This window comes from Megalobrama amblycephala, linkage group LG9 (genome assembly GCF_018812025.1).
Source record: "Megalobrama amblycephala isolate DHTTF-2021 linkage group LG9, ASM1881202v1, whole genome shotgun sequence".
Classification (NCBI taxonomy): Eukaryota; Metazoa; Chordata; class Actinopteri; order Cypriniformes; family Xenocyprididae; genus Megalobrama; species Megalobrama amblycephala.
Genome location: NC_063052.1, coordinates 29,246,466 through 29,263,938, shown reverse-complemented (window position 1 = coordinate 29,263,938; position 17,473 = coordinate 29,246,466). Strand labels below are relative to the sequence as shown.

The 17,473-nt window shown below is 35.3% G+C and overlaps 1 protein-coding gene across 4 annotated transcripts; it reads right to left on the bottom strand.

The window, feature by feature from the left end:
* Positions 1–786: 786 nt before the first annotated feature.
* Positions 787–15,518, bottom strand: scamp3 (secretory carrier membrane protein 3). Of its 4 annotated transcripts, none has more exons than XM_048202572.1 (10): positions 15,250–15,518; positions 15,058–15,137; positions 10,724–10,807; positions 10,395–10,502; positions 7,139–7,259; positions 6,200–6,328; positions 3,858–4,026; positions 3,665–3,766; positions 3,417–3,537; positions 787–2,007 (listed from the first exon to the last, which is right to left on the bottom strand). In XM_048202572.1, the coding sequence occupies exons 2-10, from the start codon at positions 15,109–15,111 to the stop codon at positions 1,858–1,860; spliced, it is 1,038 nt and encodes a 345-aa protein (XP_048058529.1). In that variant the 5' UTR covers positions 15,112–15,137; positions 15,250–15,518; the 3' UTR covers positions 787–1,857. The 4 variants fall into 4 exon arrangements, with proteins under 4 accessions (XP_048058529.1, XP_048058528.1, XP_048058530.1 ...); XM_048202571.1 differs by having other exon boundaries at positions 15,058–15,169; positions 15,300–15,518; XM_048202573.1 differs by having other exon boundaries at positions 15,300–15,518.
* Positions 15,519–17,473: the final 1,955 nt, after the last annotated feature.

The window sequence follows — 17,473 nt, the reverse complement described above, 5'->3', positions numbered from 1 at the left end:
ATTTTAAATAATGACGTTAAGAAGACTTGTATAACAACAAAAGAAAAATATAAATAGAAAGAAAGAAAAATACAAAACATATTGAACAGCTCTAAGCTCTTTAAACAACAAAAAAGAAGAACTAGCCAATCAGAAAACGAGGTAGCGGCTGTCTGCCAATAGCGTGACTTTGGGGCGGGACTGGCGATGAAGGGCAAGATCTGTGGTAAATATAGTAGATAGTGGATCAAAACCTTTCATCAAAGTTGTCATAAAACCTTCTTAAGACAACTTTGATGAATTTTATTGATCCACTTCAAATGTTGACTACTGTATATATCTTCAAATGATAATTAAGACCTTGTACAATTTAAGATATTATACTTTTTATGGCCTTGAATTTGATACAACGGAATTCAAGACTTTTTAAGACTTAAAGGGACAGTTCACCTAAAAATAAAAGTTCTGTCATCATTTACTCACCCTCAGGTTGTTCCACATGTGTATAAATTTCTTTGTTGTGCTGAACACAAAGGAAGATATTTTGAAGAAAGTTTGTAACAAGGCTGGTTTGGGGCACCATTGACTTCCATAGTAAAAAAAAAAAAAGTGAAGTCAATGGTGCTCTAGAACGGTTAGGTTTCCCACATTCTTCAAGAATATCTTCCTTTGTGTTCAACAGAAAAAAGAAATGTATACAGGTTTGGAACAACTTTAGGGTGAGTACATGTTGACAGAATTTTCATTTTTGGGTGAACTGTCCCTTTAAGGACTCACAGAGACCCAGTAAAATGCATACAAATAGTATAAGATGCATATTCATGAACTTTAATAAAACAGATAACACAGTGACATACAGCAGCAACACAATAACAATAAAACCAAGTAATACTTTCATTTAGGCATATACTATTGTGTTAGGCAAAATGTTAGATTGAAAGTACAAAAAGAAAAAGTTACATATCACAAAAGCAACACAAATATGTTGGCCACAGATAACCACACCAATCTCTGCTGCTACCACATCTTGATAAGAAGAAACTTGAGTTTATGTCAAGATATCAAGTTTGATTCTGTATTCCAAAGCTTTCCGAAGCACAAATAACCCGTGAAAATAAAGCATTAGTGGTGTATCGCTGCAAAGAGGTACATACAATAGTTTAACATGCTTTTTCAAAGCAAGAAATCCATCTACCAACAAACTAATAAAGTGAACCATGAATCTCTAAAATATGATATGTGATTCCTCTCTTTCGTTTAAGAAAAACTTTTGGCAAGGGAAACGTCACAGGTTTTGCGTAAACCTCAATTCTAGAGCAATGAAATGATCCCTTTCCAGGCCATGTACAGCTATTTACAAAGAAAGGAAGAAGTCAAGGAAAAAGCAAAGGCAGAATGTGGCACGTCTTATTTGAATCTGCAAGGCTGCTGTGCCTTAACTTTGCAAGCTTTAAAGATTTACTGTAAATAGACAGGAATTGTAAGTCAAAACCTGGGGTCTTAGGTATTTTATGGTCTTTACAAATTATTCCAGTGACTTTTTCTAGCATAATAAATGGAAAAAAGACAATTGTTTTTGTTGATCATACTGAAGATCCTCATAGAGAGCATTTATAGAAATCATAATTTCACATCAACCAACACCTAGATCCTTTTTGCATGTCTGAACTAATGGCCTGATGCTCAGCAAGGCCGACAAACAAAGACAAAAAGAAATCCAATGTTGCATTACTATCCTTATGACATGCATGCAAGAGGGGTCTAGGGTAAGTGTGTAGGTTTGCAATTCAGCCACGTCTGGGAGAGCTAGAATAAGTCACTGTCTCAAGGCAGAGTAACCAATCAGGTTTTTTAACCTCTCTTTTTTCATCCAGATCTCTACCGGGGTGCAGTGAAGGCGCCCTGTGCGGCAGAAACGGTGGCATTGGTGGCTGCCTGGCGCACTGCCTGATTGGAAAGCACACCGGTAGCAAACTCAGCCTGGGCCTTCTCAAAGCTCGCGTCAGTCTTCCTGTACATGGAATGAACCTGATGGAAGATTAAGCAAGAAATCGTCATTCAACAGATCAATATGTATTAATGAATTAAAATTACATACACTGTTCAAAAGTTTGCACTGGTTTTTGAAAGAACTCTCTTATGCTTCACCTATTTGATCAAAAATACAGTGAAATATTTTTTATATTTTAATATATTTCAAAATTTAATTTATTCCTGTGATGCAAAGCTGAATTTTCAGCATCATTACTCTAGTTTTGTGTCACATGATCCTTCAGACATCATTCTAATATGCTGATGTGTTGTTGATTTCTTATTATTATCAATGTTGAAAACAGTTGTGTGACTTAACATTGTGCGGAGTCTACTTTTTTAACAATGTAAAAGTGTTTACAGTCACTTTTGATCAATTAAATGTGTCCTTGGTGTATAAAAGTATTCATTTCTTAAAAAAAATGTATAAATTTCTTTGTTGTGCTGAACACAAAGGAAGATATTTTGAAGAAAGTTTGTAACAAGGCTGGTTTGGGGCACCATTGACTTCCATAGTAAAAAAAAAAGTGAAGTCAATGGTGCTCTAGAACGGTTAGGTTTCCCACATTCTTCAAAAATATCTTCCTTTGTGTTCAACAGAAAAAAGAAATGTATACAGGTTTGGAACAACGGCGAGTACATGTTGACAGAATTTTCATTTTTGGGTGAACTGTCCCTTTAAGGACCCACAGAGACCCAGTAAAATGCATACAAATAGAAATTTGTATGCATTTCTATTTGTATTTGTTCTAAATGAATACTTTTATACACAATACTTGGTGTATAAAAGTATTCATTTCTTAAAAAAAAAAATTCTTACTGACCCCAAACTTTGGAACGGTAGTGTAATTTTAAAATCAATCCGATCGTTTAAAAAGACACTAAGGCGAAATTAAGATGATCTCTGAAAAGAATCTACATTCAACATATGATTAAGCATTACTTCAAAATGAAAAGTGCTAAAAAGCATGAAGAATGTCATGTTTTAACAACAAAATCCATAAACCCACCCAGATGTGACCCACAAATCATTCTACCCAACAATAACATATGGAAATACAGCTGTTGTTGTGTAATTGCCATTCATTTACATACTGAACGCCAACCAATATGGCTTCTGAACGCTAAAAAAAATAGAGAGATGCACATATTCTGAGATAAATGTCAGCTGAAATGCTTGTGTACTTGAAGCCTTGTTTCTAAGTGTTTGTTTCTTCTGTTTAAACAGTGAGAAAGCCAGTTAAACACTGGAGTAGAGCTCTGCCGAAGAGGAATAGACAGCTTCACCATAGGATGAATATAAATATCTAGTATGGTTTTCAATTTATATTTATTAGGATTATATCCTAATTTGAGTGCCAATGAATGTGAAAAGATCCATTTGCTGCTGTGGAGATGTGATTTACCCTCTTGAGCAAAATCACTCCCATGGACGCCTGAGCGGTTAAAAGCACAGAACTGATCATCATGATCGCACCCACTGCCTTGTTGTTCTCTCTTAAAGCAGCTAAACTCAGGATCCACCCACTGAAACAAACATGAAAGAAAGAAGTTTAAAGAGCAACAAGCCAGTGCCCAAACTTAAGAACTGAATAACACAATTGACTGAAAAGTCAATAAATAGGTTAGCAATAAATTGTTTTGTCACGCTCACCTGAAGCCCCAGCCAGGGATACCGATAGCCATGATAACATAAAGCACCAGTTGGGCGAAGAAGACAAAGAAAAAGGCAAAGAAGTTGAAGGAACTGTCGCTCCTGTTGAGAAACAGAGAACAGAAGTGAACAATGACTGATCCATGAGGTTTTTCTGAGACTTCAATTCTAAACGCTGAATCCGTGTACGTACCTGAAGGCTTTGTACACAGGCCTGTACCAACAGAGGAAGGAGCAGGGGGTGAAGAGGAGAAACCAAAGGATGGCAAATCCGAAGCCAACCGGTGCCGAAGTATTAGTGGCTTGCGCACAGAACAGAGTCAAACAGGAGATGAGGTTGAAGAACAAAGTGCATGCTGTGACTGTAAGAAGAGAAAGAGAAGTACAAAGTAAGCAAAGTTACACTGGAGTAGAGGTTGACCAATATTCCTTTACTAGGGATAACTAGAGAGCAACTGCTGATATGTGATGCATAACACTATTTAATGAATAGTTTAAAATTGCTGAAACAACAAAAGGAATGGTTCAACCAAAAATGGAAATTGTATCACCCATATGACCCTATCAAGCAATTTTGACTTTATATCTCACAATTCTGAGTGTTTTCGTGAGATATAAACGCAATTGCATTTTATTTATTAGTTTATATCTCAAGCCGCTTTATATCTCAAGGCGCTTTACAAAAAACAAACAAAGATATTATTAAGTACAAATCATAAAATAAAAATATGGGCACACATATCAAAAAATTTCCGCCACTAAATAAAAAAGATAAAACAATGTAATTGCGACTTATTATCTCAGAATTGCGAGTTTCTATCTCTTTTTTGAGATATATTTTGAATTTTGAAATATAAACTCGCAATTCTGAGAAAAAACGTCAGTCTTTTTTCCTTCATAATTGGACTTTATAACTCGCAATTCTGACTTTACAACTCTCAATTCTGACTTTATATCACGAAATTCTGACTTTATAACTCGCAATTCTGACATTACAACTCGCAATTCTGACTTTACAACTCGCAATTCTGACTTTACAACTCGCAATTCTGACTTTACATCTCGCAATTCTGACTTCACAACTCGCAATTCTGACTTTACATCTCGCAATTCTGACTTTACAACTCGCAATTCTGACTTTATAACATGCAATTGAGTTATAAAGTCAGAATTTTGAAATATAAACTCGCAATTCTGAGAAAAAACGTCAGTCTTTTTTCCTTCACAAATGGACTTTATAACTCGCAATTCTGACTTTACAACTCTCAATTCTGACTTTACAACTCGCAATTCTGACTTTACATCTCGCATTTCTGACTTTATAACTCGCAATTCTGACTTTACAACTCGCAATTCTGACTTTACATCTCGCATTTCTGACTTTACAACTCGCAATTCTGACTTTATATCACAAAATTCTGACTTTATAATTCGCAATTCTGACTTTACATCTCGCAATTCTGACTTTACAACTCGCAATTCTGACTTTACAACTCGCAATTCTGACTTTACAACTCGCAATTCTGACTTTACATCTCGCATTTCTGACTTTACAATTCACAATTCTGACTTTACAACTCGCAATTCTGACTTTATATCATGAAATTCTGACTTTATAACTCACAATTCTGACTTTATATCTCGCAATTCTGACTTTATAACTCGCAATTCTGACTTTATATCTCACAATTCTGACTTTACAACTCGCAATTCTGACTTTATATCACAAAATTCTGACTTTATAACTCACAATTCTGACTTTATATCTCACAATTCTGACTTTATATCTCACAATTCTGACTTTACAACTCGCAATTCTGACTTTATATCACAAAATTCTGACTTTATAACTCACAATTCTGATTTTATATCTCACAATTCTGACTTTATATCACGCAATTCTGACTTTATAACTCGCAATTCTGACTTTCCAACTTGCAATTCTGACTTTATAATTCGCAATTCTGACTTTACAACTCGCAATTCTGACTTTACAACTCGCAATTCTGACTTTATATCATGCAGTTGTGAGTTTATCTCACAATTCTGAGATAAAAAGTCAGAATTGTGAGATATAAACTCGCAATTGCGAGAAAAAAGTCAGAATTATGAGATAAAAAGTCGCAATTACCTTTTTTATTTCATGGCAGAAACAAGCATACATAAGAAAACATTGAAATTCAGACGACATTTATTTAAACGATTTTTTTTTTTTAAATGGATCTATTAAATATGTTTCAAGTAAAATATATCTCACAAAATCACAGTTAATATAATACATTTTGAGTGAACTATAAACATTTATTTTCCCCAGTATTTACTAAAGTATTCTGAAACAGAAAATGGCCAACTACTGGTTGAATAATCATTCTGCCCAAATTATCAGTCAATCAACAACGGACTAACAATTTCAGTTTAACAGAAGGAAGCACAGAGGATGAATTCATAACTGAAGTATGTACTAAGGTTGATGATACAAGCCAGAACCATCCACACACTTTAAAAGACAAGAAGTACTAAAGCAAGCAAACTTACACATCCAGTAATAGTACATGGTTTTGACAGTGCGCTGGAAGTTTTGGCTGATCTCCACATTAATGTCCTGATAGAAACACGGTTTCACCGGGCAGAAGGAGGGCAATGGGGGCCAATTATTCTGACGAGCTGAGGGAGAAGGACACAGAAAGAGATTCATTTCCCCATTCATCAATCATATCTGCCAGCACTCCATTAATGTCTTGTTCATTACCGCCGAGGTCTAAATCTCACTCCTTTGAAAATGCCATCCATCCATCACTGTCATCTTTTTAACTGTTCCGTTTTTTTGTCCCCTCCTCTCTCATTCAGGTCTCATTCATCTCTACACCTTCATCATAACCCTCACTAACAACTTCAGAAGTCCATCTAAATCTTGTTTTACATCAAATACTTTTCTATTCCTACAGCTCTCTTCAGGATTCAAAAAATATGTGAGTGTGAATAGGCCTGTAGTGGAAAAAGTGGAAAAAAGTTTTAGTATTATAAAAATGTTCTGCTAATCTTGACTGAAGCCTCTCATTCTTAAAAAAAACACACTGATTGCTTGTCCAATTTTCTGCAGTAAAAATCTGCTAAATTGTGAGAAATTGTTTATTCAAATGTGGTAAAATGTGCAAATGGAGCTCAGAGTACTTCACTCTTATTGGTAGCTGAATTACTTTTATTCAAAACTCTTTCATAATGCATATAGATTGCACATCTAAAACCACTATGTTAGGATGTTGTGTATGGTTGTCAGGTTGTCCTATGTGGTTGCTAAGGTGTCCTTTTTTACCATTAAAATTTTATTCAATTTTATACACATGACGCCAACAACAAAATTGAAAATAAGAATCAAGGGAAGGAATTTCACTGTTCATTCAAGATGTTTTGTTTACATTTAATTCCCTTGGCAAACAGATAAACTAAGATATTTTCCCTTCATCCTTCACTCACAGGCTCCGGACCCAAGTGCATGGGCATCCAGCTCTCTCTCTCTTCTCTCCAGCTCCTTTGCTTTTCTTTCTAGTTCCTCCTGCTTCTTCAACAGATCTGCTGTGGTAGCATTTACTGCAGACTGCAACAAAGAGAGAGAGAGAGAGAGCAGTTAAGTTATGAAAGGCATAACTGTTTTCTGTCACTACCACATTAATAAGCATTTCAGCACAGTAATAGACAAGATATATATTTATGGTCAACTGTTTTACAAAACGGGAAACAAATTACAGCTGAAATTTGGTCATAACCAAATTATGCTGTGCTTACTATTCCACAGCAGTATGAACTTTTAGTAAGTTAATCAGTAGAATATATACTACAATTCAAAAGTTTGGGGTGGCCAAAGCTGCATAAATTTGCTCAAAAATACAGTATTATCTTTAAATAACTAAATTAACTAAAAATTAACTTTTCTATTTTAATGTATTTTAAAATGTATTTTACTGCTGAATTTTCAGCATCATTACTCCAGTTTTTGGCATCACATGATCCTTCAGAAATCATTCTAATATGCTGACTTGCTGCTCAAGAAACATTTCTTATTATCATCAATGTTGAAATCAGTAGTTGCTTCTTAAAGGTGCCCAAGAATGCTTTTTCACAAGATGTAATATAAGTCTAAGGTGTCCCCTGAATGTGTCTGTGAAGTTTCAGCTCAAAATACCCCATCGATTTTTTTAAATTAATTTTTTTTAATTGCCTATTTTGGGGCATCATTAACTATGCACTGATTTTTTCAGCGCACCGCCCCTTTAATTCGCGTGCTCCCTGCCACACGAGCTCTCGATTATATTACAGCACATTTACAAAGTTCACACAGCTAATATAACCCTCAAATGGATCTTTACAAGATGTTCGTCATGCATGCTGTGTGCATGCTTCGAATTATGTGAGTAAAGTATTTATTTTGATGTTTATATTTGATTCTCTATGAGTTTGAGGCTATATGCTCTGTGGCTAACGGCTAATGCTACACTGTTGGAGAGATTTATAAAGAATGAAGTTGTGTTTATGAATTACACAGACTGCAAGAATAACGACTGCTCTTGTCTCCGTGAATTCAGTAAGAAACGATGGTAACTTTAACCTCATTTAACAGTACATTAGCAACATGCTAACGAATAGACAAGGTAAATTCAAATTTTGAATCTAGGGCACCTTTAATATTTTTAGTGGAAAATGTGATAATTTTTTGCAAGTAGAAAATTCAAAAGAACAGCATTTCTTTAAAAAAGAAACTTTTTTTTAACATTATAAAAGGTCTTTACTGTCACATTTGTCAACTTCAGTATTAATATCTTAAAAAAAAAAAAAAAATCAGTAGTATTAACAATAATACTACAGTATTTATTCATCTTAGTTCATGTTTATTTCAATATTTGCTAATACATTATTCAAATCAAAAGTTGTATTTGTTAACATTAGTTAATGCACCTTGAGCTGTATTTTTGTATTGTGTTTGGAATGTATTTTATTAACTAACATTAACGAAGATTAATAAATACAGTAACAGATGTTTTGCTCATTGTTAGTTCATGTTAGTTAATACATTAACTAATGTTAACAAATGAGACCTTATTGTAAAGTGTTACCAAAAAAATCTTACTGACCCCAAAAATTTAAACAGTATATTTGATTCTATATTTTATTTTAATTTGTATTATATTTCTATTCCCATAAACAGCATAATAATCAACAGTCAGTAGATTATTCATGCAAATCAATTTAATCATTATGTTTTGAAAAATGCCCAAATATAGAATTAAATAATTTAAAGATCAAATTATACAACCATCATGCAATATACAGCTTGACTGCTCAATAATCACTCAAGAATTGCATTATAGTAACAGATCTAGAATGGTACTAAAATATTGCTTTATGCGTGAAATAAGACGCATACTCTGGCTCAACAACCATGTTGAAGTTGATGTAGTAAAAATATTTACTAGTAAATGTGCCGACATACAATAATAAGATATAGCCTATCACAATGATGATTGATCATGAACTTTCAAAATACCATGAATAATTCCTTATTATGAATTATTTCGATTTTTAGAAATGCATTTTATGAATACCTTTCAATTAACTGGTTAAAACCGTATACTGTGTTAAAAGCTTCAATTTGTTGTAGGAATGATGTCAAAAGCCAGAAGAATTCACCACTGGTTCCCTCAAGATTTTCCCGTCTGGGGTTTTTCAATTTATGAGTAAAATAAGGTCTGTGGTAAACTTGATGATACTTTAATGCTTTGTTCTACAATGTAAACTGCACATTCTTATCTTATGAGAAGCTACAGTTTTTAAATAAAAATAATAGCATCAAAATTCACATCGTTTACGTTGTAGAAAGAGCAAAACGTTCAAGTATCATCACATTTTGTTTATTATAGACCTTATTTTACTCATAAATTTAAAAACCATAAATATAAATATAAAAATCCATAGGAAAATCTTGAGGGAACCAGTGGCAAATTACTCTTCAGGGTTTTGACATCATTCCTGCACCACTCTAATATCATGATATAAAAATGTGATACTGTGACACACCTAGCAATCATAGTAAATCCAGTTTATGTGCCTGTGTGATCAAATATGGCTAATTTAAGGTACGTTTACATGACATAGATGTTCTAAAAACTGAAAAGTTCTCTCTTTGTACAGATAACAACTATCCTCGTTCACACTGATCCGCGCAAATGACTAAAAATGATGTACTACACATGTCAGAGAAGTAGTTGGCGATGTCAAGACTACGCGCCTGCGCACATAGGCATTCTTTTACAGAGCACTCGCCTCGTGCATACCCATCCACATTATATTTACAGTTTACTGCACTTTGATATTCTTCTCGTTATCCCCCTAGAGTGGCTAATAAAACCGGGTACATTCACAGAAAACGCCTTATTTCCTTGTTGAAAAATAAGGTGGATAGACTAAACACATAATACATGTGCATGCCGTCACCGTTTTCACAGATTCGCGTTTTTGTCATTTACACAGAGATGATAACAGTATTGTTTTCAAAAACTTCCACTTTGAAACCCGTTTTCAAAAGTTTGCGTTTTCAGTCCAACAAAACAGCGTTGTTGTGTAAATGAATGGCCAAAACGCATAAAAAGTTTTCCGTTTTTCTTTGAAAACTGTGTCGTGTAAACGGCCCCTTAGTTGAAATTCTGTGTTGAGTAACTATTCTAAAACTAATCAGCACCTGTGTTCCATTGGATCCATAATTCCTGGGCTCAGTGGGCGTGGTCTTGGTGGGAGGTGTTAGGGCAGGAGGTGCAGCAGGAGATGTGGCTTCATATGGAGGTGGAGCCTTCATTACCCAAAACAAAAAAGCAAACAATTAATATCATCATGATAATCAGGCAAAAGGTTCTGACATTTGAGAATTTTCTCTTGCAGGGGTAGCTGAAGTTGAAATGAAACACTGTTTTTAATCCATTACGCTAACATCATGTGATGTATTAATAATTAAAGGCTATGTTAACTATGTAACACATCCTGCTCACCACCTGTCAGGACGGGCATATTTACCGCTGGTATGTTGTTGTCAAATGGGTTGTAGAGGTCCAGCGTGGCATAGCCAGTGTTGCTGCTGTGCTGAGTCACTGACGGATCCTGCAAACAGAGGAAAAACAAACCTTTCAGTTAATTTAGAGAAGGTGGTAAATAGTGATTAAATATCTGGGCTGATAACACAAAATGTCCAATTTTTAAAACAAGCTCAAGGTGGCCTAGGAACTGGCACTGTAAGCTCACAATCTTGTACTGATATCATTGTTTCTGAGCCAGAAACTTCATCTGCTAGGGGACTGACCTTCAAAACACAAAAAGACATGAAATCCTTCTGATAAACCAAGTAACTAACCAGCAATAACTTATGACACACATGGTTGAATTTATTTTTATCATGATCTTAAAAATGTTTGACCTAAAATATAAAAGCCTTATGGTTACATTTAGATACAAATATAAGCTACACCTATTCACAGACATTATTTCAAAATAAAAATGTATTATTTATATTTGCCTTATTTGGCCACTATATAATTCCTGTACTCTTGTGAGCTGTGATATTATATATATATATATTATATATATACATATATGTGATATATTTTTAATTGCTTAAATGGCAGTGGCTCTAAAATGTGGAAAATAAATGGAAAATAAATACATTAAACAATGAGTAGATGTGTTCATACCTGATTTATACATGCTGTTTTATGACAATGATGTTCTAAACACTGAAACTTTTTTTTTTTTTTCAACAAAATGACTAAAAAAGCTGTATTATCCATGCCAGGCCAGTAGTTGGCGATGTCATTTTGTAAAAAAAAAAAAAAAAAACACTATGTGCCTATAGACTAAACATGTAATACACATGTGCATGATGTCACCGTTTTCACAAATTCTCATTTTTGTAATTTACACAGCGACAATAATGGTATTGTTTGAGTTTTTTGGCCCACAAAACACTGATGCCATGTAAACGAACGGCCAAAACACATAAAAAGTTGTCCGTTTTTAGTTGAAAATGGTGTGTAAATGGCCCCTCATTTAATAATTTTCCTGGAAATAATATTTTGGGGCCATTTACACGACACCATTTTCAGCTAAAGGCCGGAAAACGTTTTATGCCTTTTGGCCGCAAACTTTTTAAAGGTGCCCTAGAACTTTTTTTTAAAAGATGTAATATAAGTCTAAGGTGTCCCCTGAATGTGTCTGTGAAGTTTCAGCTCAAAATACCCCATAGATTTTTTTTTAATTCATTTTTTTAACTGCCTATTATGGGGCATAATTAGAAATGAGCCGATTCAGGGTGTGTGGCCCTTTAAATCCTGTGCTCCACGCCCCAAGAGCTCGCGCTTGCCTTAAACAACATAAAAAAAAGTTCACACAGCTAATATAACCCTCAAAATGGATCTTTACAAAGTGTTCGTCATGCAGCATGTCTAATCACGTAAGTACAGTGTTTATTTTGATGTTTACATTGATTCTGAATGAGTTTGAGGCTGTGCTCCATGGCTAACTGCTAATGCTACACTGTTGGAGAGATTTATAAAGAATGAAGTTGTGTTTATGAATTATACAGACTGCAAGTGTTTAAAAATGAAAATAGCGACAGCTCTTGTCTCCATGAATACAGTAATAAACAATGGTAACTTTAACCACATTTAACAGTACATTAGCAACATGCTAACGAAACATTTAGAAAGACAATTTACAAATATCACTAAAAATATCATGACATCATGGATCATGTCTGTTACGTAACAGTCGGTGTTATGTTGAGATTCGCCTGTTCTTCGGAGGTCTTTTAAACAAATGAGATTTATATAAGAAGGAGGAAACCATGGAGTTTGAGACTCACTGCATGTCTTTTCCATGTACTGAACTCTTGTTATTTAACTATGCCGAGGTAAATTCAATTTTTGAATCTAGGGCACCTTTAAAATGGGTTTCAAAGTGCAAGTTTTTGAAAATGAGTCCATTATCATCTCCATTTAAACTACAAAAATATTTGAAAACGGTGACATAATGTGCATGCATACTACGTGTTCAGTCTATAGGCGAGTAGTGTTTCTTTACAAAGTGACATTGCCAACTACTGGCCTGGCATACATAATACAGCGTTTTTAGTCATTTCTCCAGTAGCGGTATTAACATTAAGTGGCATAGCATCATACACACAGAAGCCATGTGGCAGAAGCCAGTGGATAATGGCATGTGCCATACCAGTAGATAGTGGCATGTGCCACTAAAACCTATGACATGTGCCGATGGATTGCGTTATGTGCCTCACTGACAATGTTGCGGAACATGTCGCCGTATGTTGTGGCATCTCCAGTAGCGACTGACAGATGAATTGAGCAGCTATAGCCTACTTATATAATTGTGATAGAAAATCCTAAATAAACTGTCTAATTTAGTGCTTTTTTTTTTTTTTTTTTTTTTTAAATATCAGTTAAACAAATCAGTAATATTTTGTAGTCTGAAATCATTTTTGTAGTCAGTTTGGCACATCTGTATTTGAGTGTCATGTTTAACAGTGTGAACATGCATTCCTTCTGAAGATGTTTTGTTAAAGTATTGGACTTGCTGTAGCCACAATATAACAGACATCCAATTAAACATAGTTTCTATAGACATACACTATTCTGCATTGTGAAGAGCCAGTGTCAAGGTCCAGCACACTTCTGGTGGTTGGTGCCAGTTTTCATAATTAATTTCAGAATTGTAGGTGTCACTTTATAATGGTTTGTGGCATTTTCTCTCAAGCTAGTTTACAATTAGGCTTGTATGAAATACCTGATTGGTCAGTGTCAATTTGTGGTGGCAGAACGTTTCACTCTTTTTAAAGGGTTAGTTCAACCAAAAATGAAAATAATGTAATTTATTACTCACCCTCATGCCGTTCCACAGCCGTAAGACCTTCGTTAATCTTCGGAACACAAATTAAGATATTTTTTATTAAATCCGATGGCTCAGTGAGGCCTGCATAGCCAGCAATGACATTTCCTCTCTCAAGATCCATTAATGTACTAAAAACATATTTAAATCAGTTTATGTGAGTTCAGTGGTTCTATCTTAATATTATAAAGCGACAAGAATATTTTTTTGAGCGCCAAAAAAAAAAAAAAAAGGACTTTTTAACAATATCTAGTGATGGCCGATTTCAAAACACTGCTTCATGAAGCTTTGGAGCTTTACGAATCAAATCAGCGGTTCGGAGCGCCAAAGTCACGTGATTTCAGCAGTTTGGCGGTTTGATACATAATCTCAATCACTGATTTTACTCAAAAGATTCATAACACTCAGAAGCAGTTTTGATAGTCGTTATTTTGTTTTTTTGCTTCACCAAAAATATTCTCGTCACTTTATAATATTAATATTGAACAACTGTACTCACATGAACTGATTTAAATATGTTTTTAGTACATTCATGTATCTTCATAGAGGAAGTGTCATTGCTGGCTATGCAGGCCTCACTGAGCCATCGGATTTCAACAAAAATATCTTAATTTGTGTTCCAAAGATGAATGAAGGTCTTACGCGTGTGGAACGACATGAGGGTGAGTAATTAATGACATTATTTTCATTTTTGGGTGAACTAACCCTTTAAGTTGTGGCCACCATGTAACTAGTGTCTATCTATATTCTTTTATTATCCCAAATGATACAGCTGAACTGTCAATCCTATGCAAATTGAAAAAAAATGTATTGAGTAATCAAAACAACTGCGTATTTACAAATATATATATATATATATATATATATATATATATATATATATATATAAATAAACTTAAAATAATAAATATAAATACAATGTAGCACCGTATTATTAATTAAATGTCGTTCGCCGGTACGTGCGTATGTTCCACCATCTCCATGTGTCAGTAGGTTATTGGAGGTGCCACAACATACGGCGACATGATCCGCAACAGTGTCAGTAGCACATGACACGACAAAATCCATCTGCACATGTCACAAGTTTTAGCAGCACATGTCAATGACAAGCGGATGTGCCACTAAGCATCGCAGCATGTGCCAGAGCGGCTCTGTGCGTAAGATGCCATGCCACTTAGCGTTAATACCGCTACTCCATTTTCCCTTTTAAGTACGTTACATCAATGTTGTGCAAACGTACCCTTAATTTGTCTATAATTAAAGCAACAACTAGCAGGTCAAATTTAGAATAGAATGCAACGACACAAATCCAGTGGAAGGATCAACCATACAATTACATTAGCATGTAACGTTACACCTAATAATATGATTGTCAGCATCTCACAAGAGGTAACGAGAACAACAACACCAACAGTTTTCTAATGTACAATTAAAAAACAAAACAAATACATTACCTGAAATGGATTATGATCATCGGCTGAATCAGGAAAAGTGGTGTATTTTGACATCTTTGTGCTGGTTTGGCAGATTAGATCTTGCCAAGACGTAAAAATAGGTTAAACTCAACTGTGATGACCAAGTACAGACCAGAACAGTGTTATGTAGCGGGTAGGTACAGGCAGAAGTTAATGTAGTTTTGTAAATACCTGATTATTATAACAGAATTGAACAAAAACAAATCACGGGTAACACTAACCAGCTAACCAACAGACATTACAACGAGACGTCAGGTGTCCGTTTCAATTCGATAACATGTCTTGTCGTTCTTTTAAGTGATTTATGGTCTTCTTCTTTGGTATTTTTATTTATTTACTTAATATCTTTTGTTAGATTTTAAGAGCGACACGATTTTGTTTCAATTTCACTCTGACATCACTGGGTAGACCGTCAGTGTACAGGAAATGTGTTTATCACATGACAGGCGTGTTGCCAGGTTGCACAAGAGAGATGCGCAATTTAATCTGAAAAACAAAGCTAAATAAGCGATTCATTTTCCGCTACGTAGGAGTAAACTACAAAATAACGTATTTTTTGAAATCACCTTAATTTTCATTTCATATTACTACTGGAAATAAATCCGTCGTTACAGCCCATTTTTATTTTAAAAAAGAGGACAATGTCGCTTATATTAAGCGGACATGGCAACACGAGAGAAGAGAGGCCTCGAGGAAGTAGCTGCGTGACATGACGGTTAAAATCCAATGAGGAAGAGCAATTATATCACATGATTGGGGAGAATCTTTGGGAAAAACGGAAGTTTAGTTTCACAAACTAAAATTAATTCTTCATTGTTATATTTTAGTGTATTATTTAAACATTTTCAGTCTATTGTTTAAACAACAGCATGACCTACCATTTCTAAACTATCTATCTATCTATCTATCTATCTATCTATCTATCTATCTATCTATCTATCTATCTATCGTGGAAATCGGTTAATGATTTAGAATTTAAAATCTCATGCGGTTCCAGTTCCCGTTTCAACCACTGGGCGTCACTGTTGCCTCGAAAATTGAGTCAGCAACGTAATTTTCAACTGTAAAATATAGGTAGGGGCCCGGGGCAAGTTGTCACATGGGGAAGACTGCTGAAGGCTTGCAATTCTCAAGTCATGTGAGTTCACATGGGTGACAGGAGGCCACAAAGTCAGTCATATGATACCTCAAACACAAACAACCCCAATCACTGCGCATGCATAGCCTACACATAATAATCACCCTTCTTTGTGCTCTCTCATACAACCGTTTGTTCAGTTCCATTCACTTTTAGAAGTTTGACCTCACTGACTGCAGAAGCTTTCTCTGATCATAGAGTTTCTGCTGCCGCTTATATAATTTGTTCCAAAAACAATGCAGCACTTTGACTTCAGTCTTGACCAGATGTAGATGAAATTCACACATATTGAATGGAAGCCAAACACTCCACCAATTGGCTTTGAGACAGCATGGCTCCTGGGTCGCATTATTTTTATGCTCTGATCTTGGTGTGCAAGCTTCCAGTGAAGTTCAAATGCATTAATCACTGAGCAGTGGTAAACAGGAATGGGACCTTAAATGAACCATTCATGCAGAAACAATATGCTTTTTAGCTTTGAGGTCAGAGGAAGGTTATAATAAAATGACAAAGATTTGTCACTATTAATTCCCCAAACCATCTTTCTTTCACAACCTCCCGGTCTCTTCTCTGAGTGGGTGTGTCTGCGCTTTCTTTTGCTTTCCTTTGAAACCGCAACATTCCTCAGCCAATCAAGCAATGCATGGCCCCATGACATCACCGCCTGTGGAATGAGCTGACATGAAGTCCGCACTGATGAGTTGCCAAGGCAACCAGCAGGGATGGAAGGAGCTTCAGTGGACCGTGTGGGCTTGTGGGTTTTGCCACTGATTCCCAGCAGTATGGTGTCAATTAAAGAAGGGTAGAAATCATGATCTGGGACTAATTTAGTGCATACCACCACAATGGGCTTAAACCACACAAGGCCAGAGTTAAATACATGGTGAAGACCTGACAACCTTGTTCTAGAGTGCTTGTAAAATTAATCTGGTTAACGAGGTGCGCAGTGGACATGCCAGGAGTTGCGGTGGATGTGAATCCGTGTCTGAAGGCATTTTGGCATTCTCTTGAAATTGTAAACTGAATCAAGAGCCCCAGACAGACAGATGGAACAAATAGAAGTTCATGCTGTGCAAATATTTTCGGAAGAAATTGTTAGCGTTGCTTGTGCAAAACTTGCTGACACAATGATAGGGTGCTGTGGGTGGTTGCTATGTGGTTGTTAGGGTGTTTTGGATGGTTTTGGAGGTGGTAAATATAAAAACTAGTGATAGATTCACTATTACTAGTGTTCACTCTTACCACCAGGGCTTGAAA

What these genes read in the sequence shown, in the direction of transcription:
- scamp3 (XM_048202572.1), bottom strand. Translation starts at nt 15,111, where the DNA reads ATGTCAAAATACACCACTTTTCCTGATTCAGCCGATGATCATAATCCA. An exon ending in ATGATCATAATCCATTTCAG is followed by an intron (nt 10,808 to 15,057) that starts GTAATGTATTTG and finishes CTCTGTTTGCAG; the next exon opens with GATCCGTCAGTGACTCAGCA. An exon ending in CCTGTGTACAAAGCCTTCAG is followed by an intron (nt 3,767 to 3,857) that starts GTACGTACACGG and finishes GTTTCTCAACAG; the next exon opens with GAGCGACAGTTCCTTCAACT.